Genomic DNA, 17,211 nt, shown 5'->3' on the forward strand with positions numbered 1-17,211 from the left:
TATACTAATATCAACTATCAATTTTTAGATCATATAGTATGATCCTATCACTATCAATTTTTCCCTTTTCTCAAAAAAAAAAATCACATACGAATACCACAAACTGTACAAATCGAAATGAACCTATTGATAAAACAAGTTGAATTGTTTGTAATGAGAGCCGTGCTAAAGTTGGTGAACGCCATAACCAAGTTCTGACAAAAATACGAACAAGTGAACATTGTAATCTAAAGTAAGAGGTATAAAATTGATGTTTCACAACTTTTAGTTCAGAACAACCATAATCATTAGTCTCGATTTTTGATCAAACATTAACATTAGACTTTTACACCAGGTTCACTGATCAATAACAAAGAGAAATTAATGTTGTGAACCCCAGAAAGAAAGAAAAAACCTGAATCCAAACACAAGCTAAACCAAACAACATGTATATAAAAATGCTAAACCAAACTATACAGATTACAACCAAAAGGTCTTTGTGTGTTTTCCCGTTAGAATCATCTCATCCTTCCATCCAAAAGTACACACATTCATGTAATTAACTTAAGAGAATGATATGCCTTCAGCTTCACACATCTTTCTGTTTCTCTCATCCAAGACTCAAACGATCCAATGGTTTAATGATGTTAGTCTGCCTACGCGGAGTTCCAATCTCACAAGCATTCACTCTCGCTGCGAATCTAAGCGAGCAGAGAGACTCACCGGTTGAAGAAGATTCAGGAGCAATGTTTACAAACATCAGAGTCTTCGAGTCACCACCTAAGCAAGGCTGAATAATTACAAATGAAGACATAGTAAGAAACACAATCTTTTGATAATAATGTATGTTGTTGTTTTGTAAAGTAGTTTAAGTACCTGGAGAAGATAAGTCAGCTTCGAGTTTCTGAATGGAACATGATCATCTTTCTTTGCTAAGGCGAAAATGACATCACCAAGAGACGACAAGCTTTTGTTGATTGCCTAAAGAAAGAATGTTTACTTAGCTACAGTTACAAGAATCATAATGTTGTTTTATGTCTTTCTTTAAAGAGCTTACTTGAGTTTCTTTAAGTCTATCACCGGTTGAACCACTCTTGGACAAACGCTCACTCCCCGCAAGATCAATCAGGTTCAAGACCCCTTGAACTTGCTGCTCAGTGCTCTTTAAGAAGAAGAACACAAAAAAAAAACAGTTTGGTTTATTACACAGAACAGAAGTCAATCTCTACAAGAAAAAGAACCAGTTTGGTTAATAGATACCTCGTTGACACCTGAGATTCTTAACGTGAAAACGAAATGGCTTCTTGAAGACTGCTCGTTCATCTGAGTCTTCCCCACCGATCTAAAAGAAAAAGAAAAGAAAACCAACGTTTATAAAACCATAACCCATCTGTTAATGGGTTTTTCACTTTTAGCTGTTCACCTGTTACGAGCAGCGTGATCCAAGAGGAATGAAACCTCTCTGGAGCTTTTAACATCCAAGATAGTAAGCTCAGCGACATGTGTGTTCCCATGAGCATCATGTTTAATAGCATGTTTCTGTGGAGAAACACCATTGTCTGTTCTCAATGCTTCTTTGTTTGTTGACAAGAGGTCTCTGATCGTTTCATTGTATATCTCCAACATAGAAACCTATGCACATGATACAAGACTAGGTAAGTTACATATTGATTTTAACCAAAAGGATGTATCTTACTTATTGCTACTTACCTGCAATTCGTACTTCCAACCTTGAGATCTAAGAGACTGCCTCGTTTCAAATATTTGCTCCAAACATCTTGGGATCAGTCCTTTCTCCTCAGCATTCCCTGGCTTACCCATCATTGTGTAAGTCTTACCCGAACCGGTTTGGCCATATGCAAAAATGCACACCTGCAAAATGAATTAGTATCAGCTTAATGCAACAAACAGACCAATTGGTCTAGTGGTAAAGGAGTGTGTGGTAGGCACTCCGCCACTCGAGTTTAATATTTGTTGAGAGAGACTATTTACATTAAACCACCTTTTTTTTTCTTAGCAAAAAAAATGCAACAAATAGCATAATAGAATTTTTTTTTTTCCATTTTCATTACCTTGTAACCATCAAGAGCACTTTGAACGAGTTGAGAGATCTCTATGAAAACGTCTTCTTGTGTTGTATTAGGCAGAAACACCTTATCAAATGTGAACGAATGCTTTTGCGCTGTCAATAGCCAAAACACACACAACAAATGTTTTAAAAAAGAGCTGTCATTTCCGAAAGAGCTAGAGGTTTTAGTTTCATACCATTTTGCATCAAGTCAATACCGCGACCAAGTAGTTCTAGAGATGCTGGGTAAGAAATGGTTTTCCCCTCATCACCGTTGTTCTCTCCGGGTAATAGAGGTCTAACTCTACAGAACACACGGATGTTCCCTTTCAGTTCCTGTAAGATGAGAACAAAAAAAACAATGATCAGACAAAAGCTTACACAAAAGGTGGCAGAGGTTACTTAAAGAGGATCATACAAGAATAGTATTGTGTAGCTTCTTCCTTAGTTTCTCTCCTTCAACGAGTTTAAGCTCTGCTTCTTCTACGCGGCTTTTGAGATCGATAATGGTTTGCTTCTGGTCCTCAAACTCGTTCATTTTCTCAAATGTAGTTAGATCAGACATCTAATAAACCATTAAAAAATCAAAAATGGTATCAGAAAACTTGGAAAAAATATAATGCAGTCACTTGAGAAATGTGATGAAACCTGAAGTCTCCTATCACAAGATACTAGTCGATCTTGCAGCTCCTTTATCTGGTTACTCTGGGAAGAACAAGTGGTCTGCACCAAAAATTTAACATCATCTTAGTAGAAAACATTCGGCAGTAGATCTTGGTAAGAAAATATGAAAGGTTATGAAACCTCGAGCTCGGTTATGGTGTCTTTGAAGTCATTGTACTTGTTTGCTTCTGTTTGTAAAGTTTTTAACTCGGTTAAATGGTGGTCACGTTCATCTTTAGCCTGCTGAAGCTCCACCTTGAGGCTCGCAATTTCGTTTACCAGTTCAGCTTTCTGCTTCATGATATCATCTTGAGAGGCCTAGCCAAGCAAAGAAACAAGACAGACAGTCACATTCTGATGACTACTAACATATACTCTCTCTGTTTCCGAGAGTAAGATTTTTTTTTGTTCAACAAAGATATATTTTCTATAAGGTACTTTTATTAATTGATGTTAATAAACTGTATACTTTCAATAAACACTAATTGAGAATATTTCAACTGATTAAATCTTATTGGTTGACTGTTATTGGATATAAATAAATAAAATAGTTAATTATAAACATTCATTATATTTTAATATGCTTGAAAACTTTTAAAAAAATCTTCCTTTTAGGAACGGAATGAGTACTATCTATTGGTCGAATTAAAATAGAGAGCATTGACCACCTTAGAAGCAACAAGCTGATCCTGCAATGCTGAGAACTGACCCTTCAAGTTGCCAATGTTCTCAACAATCTCAGTCCTTTCTTTCTCGCCGCGTTTTATAGTTTCATGAGCTTCATCAAGATCACCTTGTAGCTTGCTGTTATACAGCTGCAAGCTTGAGTTATACTCTTGCAACAGTTTGTACATGTCATTTACTGATTGTATCTGAACAAAACCCCACAAAAAAAATGTCATTAGGTGAAATCATCTTAACATTTCAGATCTTCTTTTTTTTTAGCTTCCTCACCCTTTGATTAGCTGTTTGAAGCTCTCCTTGTGCTTTTCCTAGCTCTTCAGTGAGACCGCCTTGTGCCTTTTCAACAGCAAGTCTTGCTTCTTTCTCTTTTCCAAGAGAATCATTTGCAGCCTAAAAGCAAATTAAAACATCAGACAACACAAGTGTTTTAACTAGAAAAACAAGCAGCTTTCTTACCAACTTCTCTGTTTGTTCCTTGGCAAGTTGAATTTGAGCAGATTCAAAATTCTTCCTCAGTTCCTCAATGATCATATTCAGCTCCTCTTCTTTGTTTTTCAAGCTAGCCTCTGTCATCAAATTGCAATAATTTTGAAGTTTAAATCCCAAAACTTCAACAAACTAAAATCTAATTTTTAAAACGCACCCATATCAGCACAATGCTTCTCATTCAATACCAAAGCGTTCTTCAACTTCTCTTGCTCAAAAGCGTAGTCCAGCTCAAGTTCTTGAAACCATCTGATGCAAAGTCTAAGTCTTTTTATATATTCCATCATGTTCTCACATCTCTCCTGCGAAACCAACCACCAAACCAAGGAGAAAATTCAAAATTCTCAGACCAAAAATGGTCAAACACATAAACAAAAAGTCTTTAATGCTCATATCAAACAGACAAAAACTATTTTGTCCCCACAAGTTGTCTTATAACATTTCAAATCTTCTTCAAAACCCAACAGATCCAATGAGAAAAGCCAGTAAGCAAACTGAAAGTGAACCCCCCTAAGAGATTGAACCACAAAGGATCAACACATACAACAAAGTCTTCAATGCTAATGCCAACCAAAGGTCCCACAAAATGAACCAACAAGAAAAGCCAGTAAAACTATATAAAACTCAAAAATTCTTTAATCAAGATTTAGTAACTTAAACTCTTTGGTATTAAGATTCCTAACTGATATGCTTATCCATTACCACAACACAATCAAATTCAAACACTTAAAAAAAAAAAAGATAAAGATATATTCAGTGAGCGTGCAAACAAAAGGTAGAAACCTTGTAGTTGAACTTGCTCTTGTACTTGATTCGCTCATTAAGAAGAGCTTCAACGTCTTCTCTTGTGAACTCAACCTGACCACATTCAGATCCCGCCGTGCTCACCGGAGCACTGTCCGGCGTCAGATCTTTAGACACATTCGCCACCGGAAAAGCTGGCCGGATTCTTCCATTGCTCGCCATCGTCCCCACCATAACAGAGGAAGACTTGTTCTCTCTTCTTCTTAATTAACTACTTCTCAAGTCTCTCTCTTTTCTACCAATCAAAGTATAAACCTGCACCAAAGGGTAGAGATCTTTAGACTTAAATGTAAATGATAAATTGAGTAAAAAGATTTAAATGAAGGAAAAGGAAGGAAACCCGTGAAGATGGTGTAACTAAACCATTGATTTGAACGAGAAACAGAGCATTTTGAGGATAAATATTGAGAAGGATGAAAAGTAAAGAAACTCACTGATCTTAAAGAATGAATGTGGAAGACATGTTCAGATTTGTGAGAGCTGTTGAGAGTGGAGGAACACGAAATATTGAAAAGAGAGGATCTTTGAGCATTTAAGAAGGTCTTTGTAATAAAGGATTTGGGTTTAGAAATGGAGGCACGTTTCGGTTCTGTTCTTCTGGTCTCTTCTTGCTGCTGCTGTGGCAAATTGTTTTCTATATTTGTTGTTTTGAATGTTCAAAGAGAGAGAGAGAGAGAGAGAGAGAGAGAGAGAGAGAGAGAGAGAGAGAGAGAGAGGTGAGAGAGATGAACGTGGGGCCGTTGATTGGATCTGAAGTCACCCGAGGTGATGCAATCACAGCCGTTGCTTTGTTAAGCAGCAAACAGATGGACCAAAGGGCAGTGTGGGTAAGGTAAGTGGACTTAATTATGACTTTAATCCATACATCCAAATAATTAGTTAATTCTGACTAGTAACACAGAAAACATAACATTCCTTAAAACCAGGATTTTATGTCAGGAAAATAAAAAAACAATAGTTTGCAAAATATTCATTTAAAAAAATATTTTCTAAATTGTAAAAATGAATCATCTAGGATTTTTTCTTCAGTTAAAAATTAGTTTACACAAGTGTTTATTTGTATTTTCTTTCCAAACAGATTCTTAAAAATATTTTAAAAATATGTATCTAATAAATAGAACACACAAGTAAAAACCATATTCGTAATAAAGGTTAAGGGATATATATATATCAAATTTTTGTAAGTTATTTTAAATATCATTATTTATGTTTAATTTCAAAAATAAGAATTTTATATTATGTTGTAATTTAATACTCCATCTTTTTTTATTTGGCATTATAGACTTGTACACACAAATTAAGAAAACATTTAATTTTGTATATTTCATATACAAAAACATCATGAACTATACACTTAACCATATAGTTCAACCAATTAGAAAAATAAACTACATAATATAAAGAGTCATATAACATGTAAAGTTAATAGATTTTGTATTAAATTTTAAAATGTCATTTACTTTGAAATATTAAAAAAAATTCTAAAACGTTATTTATTTATTTTCTTAAAAGAAAAATCAGTTATTAAAATTGAAGAGAATATTGTTTAGTACACATTTTAATATTTAAGAGAAAGGAAAAAACTCAAAATGAGTCAAAGCCCAAAAATTTAGATGGAATCTTCTTGTTTGGTTTTAAACAAGATGTAAAATACGTTACCATATGCTGTATCGGTAATCTCACATACTCCCTCCGTTTTTTATTATAAGTCGTTTTGAAGCTATGCACATAAATTAAGAAAATCATTAATTTCTTATATTTTCGAAACAAAAACATCATTAATTATTTACCTAACCACAATTTAACCAATAGAAAAATAGAAGATATATTATCATTGGTCAGACAACATTAATTACTAATAAATGTTACATAAAAAACCGAAAATGACATATAATTTGGAACAAAAAAGTTTTTCTAAAACGACTTATATTAAAAAACGGAGGGAGTATTTAAAACGATTTAAGAACAAAAATTAAGAAAAGCTAACAATAACGTGTCGGCAAAATGTGATATGTCAACATTTTTAGACAATAGATTCCTTTCAGGAAAAATGGATATTTTATTTTACCGAAATTACCCTTAGCATCGTTTCAAATTGCTAAAAGTAGTCACGTTTCTGGTTTGAAAAGCTATGGGCTAAAATTGTCCGAATGAAAAATTGTCTTTTGTCGTATAGTTCTTTAGATTCTGTCTCGAACCCTGACGAGATGTCAAATTTCATGTGAAACTCTTATGGTCCGAGGGGTCCGAGGACTCTATTGGCAGTTGAAATATCGTCGTTGATGAGGTTATGAAATTGACGTAATTGAATACTCTTAAGCATTGAATTAAAACGACATTTTATGGTAAGATCATATTACTATAGCTTTGGGGGTTCGAAAAAGGTAAATTGTATGATGTCAAGAAAAGAGGGTAAAATGTATATCATTGTATATATCAGCAATTCAAAATAAATAAATAAATGTTGCTTTTTTGGTTAGTTAATGGTTGACAAAGAATCATTTAGTGCATTCGAGGCTCACTATAATCATTTTTAACTTTATACACTCTAGTCACATTCTTAAAGTTAGCAATTCTTTTGTCTGTTTAGCACCATAGTGTTGCAAACTTTTTTTTTCACCTTTTACAATTTGAAGCCATTATGTAACTAATTTTTTGATTATTGAGATGGGTTTTGAACTTTGCGCATTTTATACGGATATTAAAACGAAAAAATATATGTACCTGGATAACGCACATACTGATAGGGGTGAGTTCGTATAGCCATTCGGGTTCGGATCGGATATTTTCGATTTTTGGTTATTTCGGTATAGGGATATAAAACCCGTTTGGGTTCTTCAGGTTGGGTTCAGGTATTTTTAGTTCGACTTCGGTTATTTCGGGTCGGATTCGGATATTTTAGAGTTTGAAAAAAAAATTAAAATTTTCATTTTTAAGTTTTTTGTATTTAAAAGTATAACTTTTACCTAACTGATTTTTTTTATTTTTAATAGATTGAATGATTAATAGATTTGGAGATAACATTTCAAAAATAAAAAGATAATATTTTTAAATTTTGGATGTAACTTTTGTTAATACATGAAATATAAAGTTTGACATGCATTTTAAGTGAGTATCAAATCATTTTGTCCGTAATTACATGTAAATTATATGATTTTAAAGTATATGTAACATCAATATAAAATATTTTAAATAAAATAAGAGATGTAAAGTAAAAATATAAGGTTGAGTATACATATGTTCGGTTATGTTCAGATATCTATTCAGATTCGGATATTACCGTTCAGATTCGAATATCTAATCTTTGCTAAATCAACACCCGCTTAGGTATTTTACTATTTCCATTCAATTTTTTGTTCGAGTTTTTTAGATCGGGTTTGGATACGGGTTTGGTATCGGATAAAATGTCCAGGCCTACATACTGATACTACTTCATGCAAAGGTGATTAATAGGGTGATGCAAGGATCTCGCCAAATCTGAAATAGTCAAACTGTATCCTGTAAATTACAATAAACTAATATAATTAAAATGTATTAGATTGCATTTTTCTATTAGAATCGTGGCTTCGAATGTCAAGTTGAAATGGTCTGGAAATCCAAGTTTGCTAACTGGTATAATATCTTAATATAAAATGCGTTTCGTTGTGAACAAAAGAAATGCGTTTCGTAGTTATATTTATAATTTTAATGATTTGTGGTCTGCATGTAGTTTGTATTTGAAATTTTGTTGTTCCAGGAAATGGTCTACAGATTTTTTATAATAATTAAAATACTAATTTGATTCCTGGTCGTAATATGTTTTAATCTCATTTACATTTAATCTTATTTTCTCCTTAGTTTAAGAATTTGTTTCATATAATTTATTTCTTTGCGTCAAATGGGTGCCAAGTATATTTTCCCTTTTTCTTTACAACTTTATTATAACGTGAATATGTTCATACTTCAGTGTTAAGCCATGATTTTGTACTCCCACTCATCTAATTGAATCAAATTATATACTAAGTATTATATCTTCGGAATCTAAAATAAACCATGTATAACATGAAATCGTGATATATAGTTATAGACAATCTACTATTTGCAACATACTAATTAAATCATTATAGAAACAGACTATTCAATCTATAGCACACAAAAACTGTCAGAAAATGGATTTTAAAAAAAAAAGCTCTCAGAAAACTAAAATCCGTCATTTGAAATTCTTATATACATTTAAAATATTAAATCCAAAATATATGTCTAGACGTTTATATGGACAACCGGCAAGATAATGATATTTATTCAGAAATTTGTTTTTATTTTTGTTCGTGTACAGTTTTCTATATTAAAATAGAAGTTAAGGAAGTGCACCAAACACTTCACATGAAGAAAGGGTTGTTGCCAAATCTTTTTTCAATTTATGGTCGAGAGCTCCAGAGTTTTCATCGAAAGTCATTTTCTCACATCAAACCTAGACCTACTTCTTCGGTTAAAAACTTTTAGTCTAATACTGTTCTGTTAGAGCAACATTATCGCCGTATGTTATACTGCGTCCTTAACATAATGCAATTAAAATGAAAATCAAAAAGAGTGAATTAAGCGTGGGACGTTCCTTAGTTAAGATATGTTGGGAACGTCCTTAACACACACGTGTCGTGATGGGAATGGCCGATAATTTCAGGGACAAATCTTGTTGACTCCGTCCTTCATTTCGTGTCGGTGAACTCGCGGCGTGTTGCTCCAAGGCGATCGAGAGTGCGATCTCTTCCATCTCTTCCATTTATCTCGTGCCATTTCTTCCATCGCTTCTTTCTTCCCAGAGGATCTCTCGCGAGACATCGATCAGTTCTCTTTCCCGTCGGCGGATTTATCTCCACGGCGATTCTCTTGCAACTTTACTTCTCTCTCGCGGCGGTTCTGTCTGGACGGCGCATCGGTCTCGACGGTACTCCTCTGCTTGATATCGAACGCAGTAGAGAGAATCCGTGGTCTCACTGACAGTGATACAAAAAAATAATTAACTAAGATACCACTAAAAGTCCTACCAATAATTTTAGCTTTTAAGGTTGTCCCTAACCTAAGTCCTTAATAACAAAATAACATTAAAATAACCTAAGGACATACTAATTGGTCCTAGGGATAACGTTGCTCTTATATACTTAACTTGTTCCATTAACGCACTATGTCATACTTTTTGATATATGTAATAGTAATTACTCTTATTTCATTTTCTCCTAATCGGTAGATCGACCTCCCGCATCTATTATAGAGTAGAAAAGTAACTAGTTGGGTCGTTGCGTTGGAATGTAAGAGGGAATTGCTAAGATGGTGAAAAATGTATATCATGGGAAGAATGTTCAGATCTGAGATGGATTGTACTACTTTACATTTAGTTTCTCTATAATCGTAATTGAGTGTTTTCTTGAGTCTAGTTCCATTCTCCATATGCCCAAACAATCCACACTTTGATCTAGATTCAGTGACTTACTATACTTGTTGCAGTTGTCCGTGTGTATACGTGGAAAGATATTCGTCGAACATATCAAGCAAAAAGTAATAATAATCGACAACCGTGATAAAGCTGACATTTAATACTCCACTAATAAAAATGAAGCATCTACTACATACCTCTACAAGTAGTTATTGATATGAGACAACAATTCGTTTGGATTTTGGTTTTATGCTCAACAGAGAATGAAAATGCCGATGGATATTTGAATATAGTCACAATTTTGTGGAAACAAGGGACTCAATACTTTATAAGAATTGCTTATATTGGTGATGAGTAATGTCGACTACGTGTAACTTAATTAAATTTGCAAATAGTTTTTTTCAACAGATTTTCAATATATCTAGTGAGAAAATAGAATCCAATGCATCAATGTTGCCTGACCTAAAGACGCATGTAGTTTGAGACATACGTAATTCCAGTATGTTTGCGTCAATTTGGTTACGTTGGTGATTGAGTATTCTACCTATTAAGAATGGTTCCTAAACCTAATCATAATCTTTTTTTTGTTGTTGTTTTGGGTACATTGATTCAACGACCACAAACGTGAGTAAACTCAATTTACCAAACCAAACCAAACTAAAACCGAACCAAATTAATTTGGATTGACTTTTGTTAATTTTTTCTTAGACCCACGTAACTCAAACCAAACTAAACTCAAACCAAACCCGTAGCTAAACCGAAATGCCCACCCCTAGCACGTACTAGATTCAATGACCACAAACGTGAGTAAACTCAATTTGCCATATGTTTTGATATTCGCTGACCATTTTCACCGGTTCCAAGAAACATTGTGTTTACTGTCTCTGTCTGTAAGTAGAAGTACGCTGATACTGAAATCAGGAGTTAGGATATAAAAGATTATAGGCTTTCATTAGAAACTAAGCTTACTTCTTGTTGGGTTTATATATTTGTGTGTTAATAATATAAGTGTTATCTTTGAGGTATTAGACTAGGCTCAGTTTGGGCTTAAATGTTTTTCCAACTTGGGCTTGTTAATTCCGGTAAATACCTTCTCGTTTGATAAATAATTCGCATGCCATTTAGGCATTTAGGGTCCCTTAATAATACCCAAAACATGCATCTAGAGATATATGAAAAACATGCTTCAACACTCGCCGTGCCAGAGTTTTGGAACTGACTGCAATGAGCTGATTGCAATGATAAATGAACTCCAGGAGTGGCCAACATTTGCGACAGAGCTGGAGAAGATAGAGACGCGGCAGATTTGTTTTCCGGATTTCAAAATCACCCATGTACCACGAGTGCGCAATCAGCTTCCTGATTTTTTAGCTAAGACTGCTAGGAACTTTCGTAGAGAGTTATTTTTCATTGGTTGTTATATTCCGGTCTGGTTACCCAGACCACCTCAAGCTTGAGTAATAGAATGGCGTTTGACGTCAAAAAAAAAAAATAATAATACCCAAAACATGCATCTAGCGCACTTTCACCGTATGCAATAGTAAAAAATTACTCCAGTAACATGTGTAATCCCTGTAATGATTAGTCTATGATCGATATAATCATATAGTCTCTGTAACATATACGATTTTCCGCTCAAATATAGTATATACGCATGTATAGTATCGTTCATGATCTTTGTGTGTCCACCACAGAAAAGTATTACATATCATTCTATATAAGAAAAACTAAAATTAATGCTCATCAACGGATGACACAACATTATTAAAACTTGTTCTTGGGGATTTTGATCTCTAAGAAAGAGTAACCGTCTTTGTTTGAGATGAAAGCTTCGGAGTTTTTGAGGTCGGCATCGCCGGGAAGCTCGAGACGGCGGACGTAGCCGTATTCCCACCACCGGCCGCTTCTCCAATCGCCGTTGGCCGCCGTTTTCCATTGGCCGCTAATCTCCATCACTTTTCCATTAACGTCCACATACACCTGCACGTTATTTTTCCCCACCACTAATATACAAGAGTATCAGAAAAAATTTCTGATCAGTTTTTCTTGAACCCTCTAGAAAAGGATGACATATTATAGTTATTTGATATGATTTCATTTATTTCCGTATTTCTCATTAGATTAGTACGTAAAGCTGTACGATTCGATACACTTGATTAAAAAGATATTGTAACTAAAAAGAAAACCAATCTATTTATATATAGTATAAGTGTTCTGTTTATGTAAACGAAAACAAATTCAATTCATTTTTTTTGGTTATAAACTAACATCCAATTGATTTTTTATATCAGTTTTTTTTTTCTTTCGGATCAGATACATGTATAAAACAATATATATGTCATTTTCTCTTCAAAAACTAAAAAATAAATAGAGAATGGTAAGAAAATATATACCGGGGAGGTCAGATTTAAGGACATATGCTTGATCGGTTTCAGACCAGTCGACTCTACACTGTCCTAAGCTCCTGAGGCTCCCCAGCAAAACATCCGCCTCGAATTCCCATAAAGGAAACGCATCTGACGGATCAAAGTACTTTCCGAACAAAAACGGGCTGAAAATAGATCCCTCGCTGAACACAACCTTCTCCGAGCCTCCTCCGCTGCTCAAGAACCTCCGGAAAACGTCCTCGCCAAGCGGTACGCTCCACTTTCCCGGCGTCTTGTCGTCGGTGTTGATCTCTAATTTGAGGCTTCCACTACTCCTCGCCATGAGAGAAATCAAGAGAAAGAAATTAGACGAATAAAAAAGGAATGTGAGTTTGTGTGTGAGAGAGTTTTGGAATCAAGTTTTTGTTTTATAGTATGCGTTTTGACATAGCTGATAAAAAATGATGCAAAAAGCTTACTAAAACGAATTTGCAAGTAAGAGACGGAATAGTAAAATTTATCGTGCATAATAAAAAGAGATTATATATTTTTTTATTTTCAAACAAAGATTATTTATATATAATTGAAGCAAATACATTATTGGAGGCAGTAAAGAGAGTTTTTAAGATTAATTAAACAATTGACTAATTGAGTTATTCTCATTTTGCATTACGAAACTCAAATGTGACTGGGTGTCCATTCCCTATTCTTGTATCCGATCCTGTTTGCAGTAATACAGTGATAGTAGTATTATTTTTGTAGTAAACGTAGTTGTATTATTTGCATGACTTACTTTTATTCATTATTTGATCTTTATCATGTGAAAAACTATGATGATATTATCAGGTTTAACATGTACATGGCTATTAACTAAATGTGGTATATTTTTAAAAATGGTAGGAATATATTTATTATTTGACGTATTTTTATCGTTTTATTTGTTTATTAGAGTTATTTTTTTGCCCTTTAGGTATTGTTTAGTTAGCAAATACTGAAATACAGATCAAAATATTAGTTAATAGTGAAGAGATCATGCATGTTATATACACACAAAATATCAAAAGACGCATCTTGTTGATGAAAGGAATGTTTATGTGGAGGTATATTTGTGGCATAGTTAAATTAATTTTACTTTGATTGAATGATAGGTCTAAAGTCAGATTAAAGAAGACACATATACCATGAAAATGGAAAATATTGGGGGCTTACATTTATTTGATGAATGATGATAATAAGGGGAAAAAGTTGGGATATATTCTCCTTTCGCTGTGACAATACTTTAGCGTGGTTAAAGTAAGAAGCGAATATGTTCTCTTTGACGTAGAAATTGCTCGAAGGGTCACAAAGAAATGTGCATTTGCTTTTAGCCATACCATTTTGATTCTTCATCTTATACCGATAGATGATATATCATATATTTTTGTTTTTAATTCGGATGAAATTAAGAACGATGAATCTTTTAGGTAAACATTTAATAAGAATATATTTTAGATTACAGGGTTTTGTAGGACGATCAATTGCTAATGTCCACCAAATTAGAACAGTTTGTCTCCATGTGAATCATTGACATTAGTAACTCATGTAAGTAGGACATTGCTCAAAAAAATCATTTCACTCAGCATGTAGGGCTGAGATATTCTAGTGGCATTCTTGAAGCCCAAACCGTTCAACTCCCATTTGGTTTCTATAGATCTACCCAAGTCCACTGACCACCATGATTAATCTATGAGACATCAATTTGACAGGTCGAGATTAAGGGTTTCACGAGGAGAATCAAGCTAGGAGCCGGGACTGATGGTAGCCTAAGAGAGATCGTGATCCAAAGTTTGGAATTTCCATTGTTAACAAAACAAAATTGCAAAATATTAGTGAACTTTCGTTGCCAAATTAATATATATGCAAAGTCATTCAATTTATACGCGCGTATTTGAATTTCTCCAATGGCAAGAGGAAAAATATAGTTTCTTCTCGAATACTTCCTCCGTTTAGAAAAAGATCTATATTTTAGAAAAACAAATTGTTTCAAAAAAAATATATGTTTTACATTTTTAATGTATAAATTAATTGCAAATTGTAAACTTCAAAAACACATTGATGTTTATAATGATTTTATTGATTAAAAATTGTAAAAATAGTTGATAACGAAAAATAATGCATTGGTATCTAAAATATGATATGTTTTCTTAATAAGTATGAAAAACCTAAAATATAAATCTTTCTGAAACGGATGAAGTAATCCATAACTCACTTTAACAAAACAAAAATATGGTTTTCCAACTCATCATTCTTTAACAATCTTTTAAGAAAAGTAAGAAACTAGATGTGAAAGGAATATCGTATATAAGGCATTGTTTCGAAAAGGGAATAGTAAATGCAAAATATCGAGATTCGATCGAGAGAATTCAAGATCATTTTTATTTTAACTCTGCTTTCACAAAAAAAATTGACTATGAGAGATGGTCTATGCATCATGCATGCATATCTCCTCATACCTTCGAAAATGGTAGAAGAAACATGGGATAAGTTGTTTGTCATCAGAGTTTAGAGTTCATTTACTTTTTATTGATGATATACAAAATTTATCCAACCAAAAACACTTTTTATAATCAGATGCTTCTATTTTTGATAATTAATCGGTACGTGCATTATGAAGGTAGTCATTGCAAGTTTCTTAGGTCAAAAAAGCTATCTTTTTTTTGAAAACTGGTTTTCATATTAAAATCAAAAAATCAAGATAAAAACTATCTTGCGGAGGCTTCGTGGTCACTTCGTCGATCCTCTGTCGCAGACTCACAAGTGTGATTTCCAGTTCTAGTAGAGAACTAGAGATGAGAGCCTGTTCTAGAAGTTATTGTCGACAAGTTTTGTTAGTTTTGTCATCGGTAACGGTGTTTAACCAAAATTTTAATTGTTTTCCCCCGCAAAATATGATATTTTTCTTTCCAATTTATTGTGAAAGGTTAGCCAAGTGGAAAACTGAATATTTTTGGAGTCGCATATAAAACAAGACCCCTTTATTCTATTATTCTCTTTGTCAATCCACTCACATTAGAGCATGTCCATTGAAGGTATTTTAGTGCCCATTTGAGCGTGTCCATTAAAGGTATCTTAATGGATATTTCAACTCAAAAACAATTGTCAAAAAAATTATTTAGACGGTTCCTGAAGCTCCTAGAGGCGGTTCTTTAGACTGGAAACCGAATGAACGATGGTACATATAAGGGTAGTGCTCAAGCCTTCAAGCTAGACTCTCTTTTGAAATTAGCAGATGTGAAGGGAAGTAGGGAACTGATGGGAAACAACGCTCCTCAATTTCGTTGTTCAAGAGATAATTAGAACTGAAGGAAGGAGAGCTGCTCGTACGTTGGTGAAAAGTACAAGGGAGGGACTACTTTCATCTGAAAGCAGAAAAAGATGAAAAGTTGTGTTTCTTTGTGATTGTACTCTATTTCTTGGTAATCTTAGATAAGTCCTGCAAAATAGTCAGAGAAGCACGAGGAAAACCAGTAGAGATGGCAAAAAAACAAGGTTCAACAGACTTAGCTTCTTCTGAAATTTGAAGACAACCCCCTTCATTAGATCCTAGACGGAAACTGTTTCCAGCTTATTACAAAGAGACGCATGGACATGGACCAGTCTAGCTAAGATTATATTCAGACTAAACAAAAAAGTATAATCTTGGATTTTGTTAGATGTTAGGACGTAAATCCTCTGCGGTTTTGCTGAAAGCTTCATCAGAAGATCTTTTCTTCTGTTGGGAGTGGAATGCTGCAGAGATGCCAGTTCTTAGTAACTGATGATCAGATGAAGCCTGAAGGAACAATCACAAAAGAGGTTTTGAGGTGAAAAAAAAGCTAGGGACTCGTTGACTTCGCCAGAAGTGACTTATTATTATTCAGCCTTAGATTTAGGAAGAATCATTTTCATTTCTTCTTCTAGATTCTTGTAACATTATTATTCATGTTGAAGTTATAATCTTGTGTTCATTTTAAGTATAATACTTTCATAAGTTCACTCAAACTAAAAACTTGTTGTCCAAGCAATAGAAGGAAACAAAGCCCTAGACAAATAAGAAACCTGTGATCTAGCCAATACTATCTTAAGATCTTAAAACCAAACAGATTTACAGAGAAACGGTGTCCTATATCTTGAGTTAAAGACCTAATCTTCCTGTTTGTTCTGGAAAATTAGGTCTGGCAAAGTAACAGGCCGAATATGAGCCTGATTCTTTTTGCTGACAAGACCAGGCGACCCAAGTTGAAGACTTAAATAATCAGAAACAGTTTTCAGGCAAAGTAAATCGGATTGAATTACAAACTTAGCAGGCCGAGTATGAGCCTGATTTTTTTTTGCTGGACTCGCAACTTGTGTACATTGTACGTAGAAAAAAATTTCAATTAATTTTTGATAATTACCCTAAACATAATTTGATATACCAACTTCAATACACACAAATAATTCATATAGTCATATGTGGCTGAGACATTACCACTGAAATTTGAAGTGTGAGTACTCTACACGGTCTAATGTCTATATTACTACGTTGACGAACATACAAATCATATAAAACTACGTTGAAAATACGAAAACATCATTAAATAAAAGGATATGAAAAAGGTTTCTATATATATAAAGAGTTTACGATAAATAGTATGATAGTCTATTATACGAATAGCCGATTTTCACTCTCTCTCATGGATTATGGTGGGGGATTAGATCGGAGATCTTCTTTATAAATATAAAAAAGGAAA

At 33.7% G+C, this 17,211-nt stretch overlaps 2 protein-coding genes across 3 annotated transcripts; both read right to left on the minus strand.

The window, feature by feature from the left end:
• Positions 1 to 228: 228 nt before the first annotated feature.
• On the minus strand, positions 229 to 5,378 carry LOC106420835 (kinesin-like protein KIN-14N). Of its 2 annotated transcripts, none has more exons than XM_022689216.2 (17): positions 5,119 to 5,378; positions 4,664 to 4,939; positions 4,038 to 4,182; positions 3,851 to 3,960; positions 3,665 to 3,784; positions 3,379 to 3,582; positions 2,852 to 3,028; positions 2,696 to 2,770; positions 2,466 to 2,612; positions 2,245 to 2,383; positions 2,052 to 2,161; positions 1,690 to 1,851; positions 1,403 to 1,611; positions 1,240 to 1,321; positions 1,037 to 1,141; positions 856 to 960; positions 229 to 769 (listed from the first exon to the last, which is right to left on the minus strand). In XM_022689216.2, the coding sequence occupies exons 2-17, from the start codon at positions 4,856 to 4,858 to the stop codon at positions 590 to 592; spliced, it is 2,265 nt and encodes a 754-aa protein (XP_022544937.2). In that variant the 5' UTR covers positions 4,859 to 4,939; positions 5,119 to 5,378; the 3' UTR covers positions 229 to 589. The 2 variants fall into 2 exon arrangements, with proteins under 2 accessions (XP_022544937.2, XP_022544934.2); XM_022689213.2 differs by having other exon boundaries at positions 5,025 to 5,353.
• A 6,343-nt stretch (positions 5,379 to 11,721) lies between these two features.
• LOC106420824 (21.7 kDa class VI heat shock protein-like) lies at positions 11,722 to 12,911 on the minus strand. Its single transcript, XM_013861680.3, has 2 exons — positions 12,488 to 12,911; positions 11,722 to 12,097 (listed from the first exon to the last, which is right to left on the minus strand). The coding sequence occupies exons 1-2, from the start codon at positions 12,801 to 12,803 to the stop codon at positions 11,859 to 11,861; spliced, it is 555 nt and encodes a 184-aa protein (XP_013717134.1). The 5' UTR covers positions 12,804 to 12,911; the 3' UTR covers positions 11,722 to 11,858.
• Between the last annotated feature and the right edge of the window lie 4,300 nt (positions 12,912 to 17,211).

The sequence above is a fragment of the Brassica napus genome, chromosome A2 (assembly GCF_020379485.1).
Source record: "Brassica napus cultivar Da-Ae chromosome A2, Da-Ae, whole genome shotgun sequence".
NCBI lineage: Eukaryota > Viridiplantae > Streptophyta > Magnoliopsida > Brassicales > Brassicaceae > Brassica > Brassica napus.

What these genes read in the sequence shown, in the direction of transcription:
- LOC106420835 (XM_022689216.2), bottom strand. Translation starts at nt 4,858, where the DNA reads ATGGTGGGGACGATGGCGAGCAATGGAAGAATCCGGCCAGCTTTTCCG. An exon ending in AGAGCAAGTTCAACTACAAG is followed by an intron (nt 4,183 to 4,663) that starts GTTTCTACCTTT and finishes TTGGTTTCGCAG; the next exon opens with GAGAGATGTGAGAACATGAT. An exon ending in ACACCATAACCGAGCTCGAG is followed by an intron (nt 2,771 to 2,851) that starts GTTTCATAACCT and finishes TTTTTGGTGCAG; the next exon opens with ACCACTTGTTCTTCCCAGAG.
- LOC106420824 (XM_013861680.3), bottom strand. Translation starts at nt 12,803, where the DNA reads ATGGCGAGGAGTAGTGGAAGCCTCAAATTAGAGATCAACACCGACGAC. An exon ending in CCTTAAATCTGACCTCCCCG is followed by an intron (nt 12,098 to 12,487) that starts GTATATATTTTC and finishes CTTGTATATTAG; the next exon opens with TGGTGGGGAAAAATAACGTG.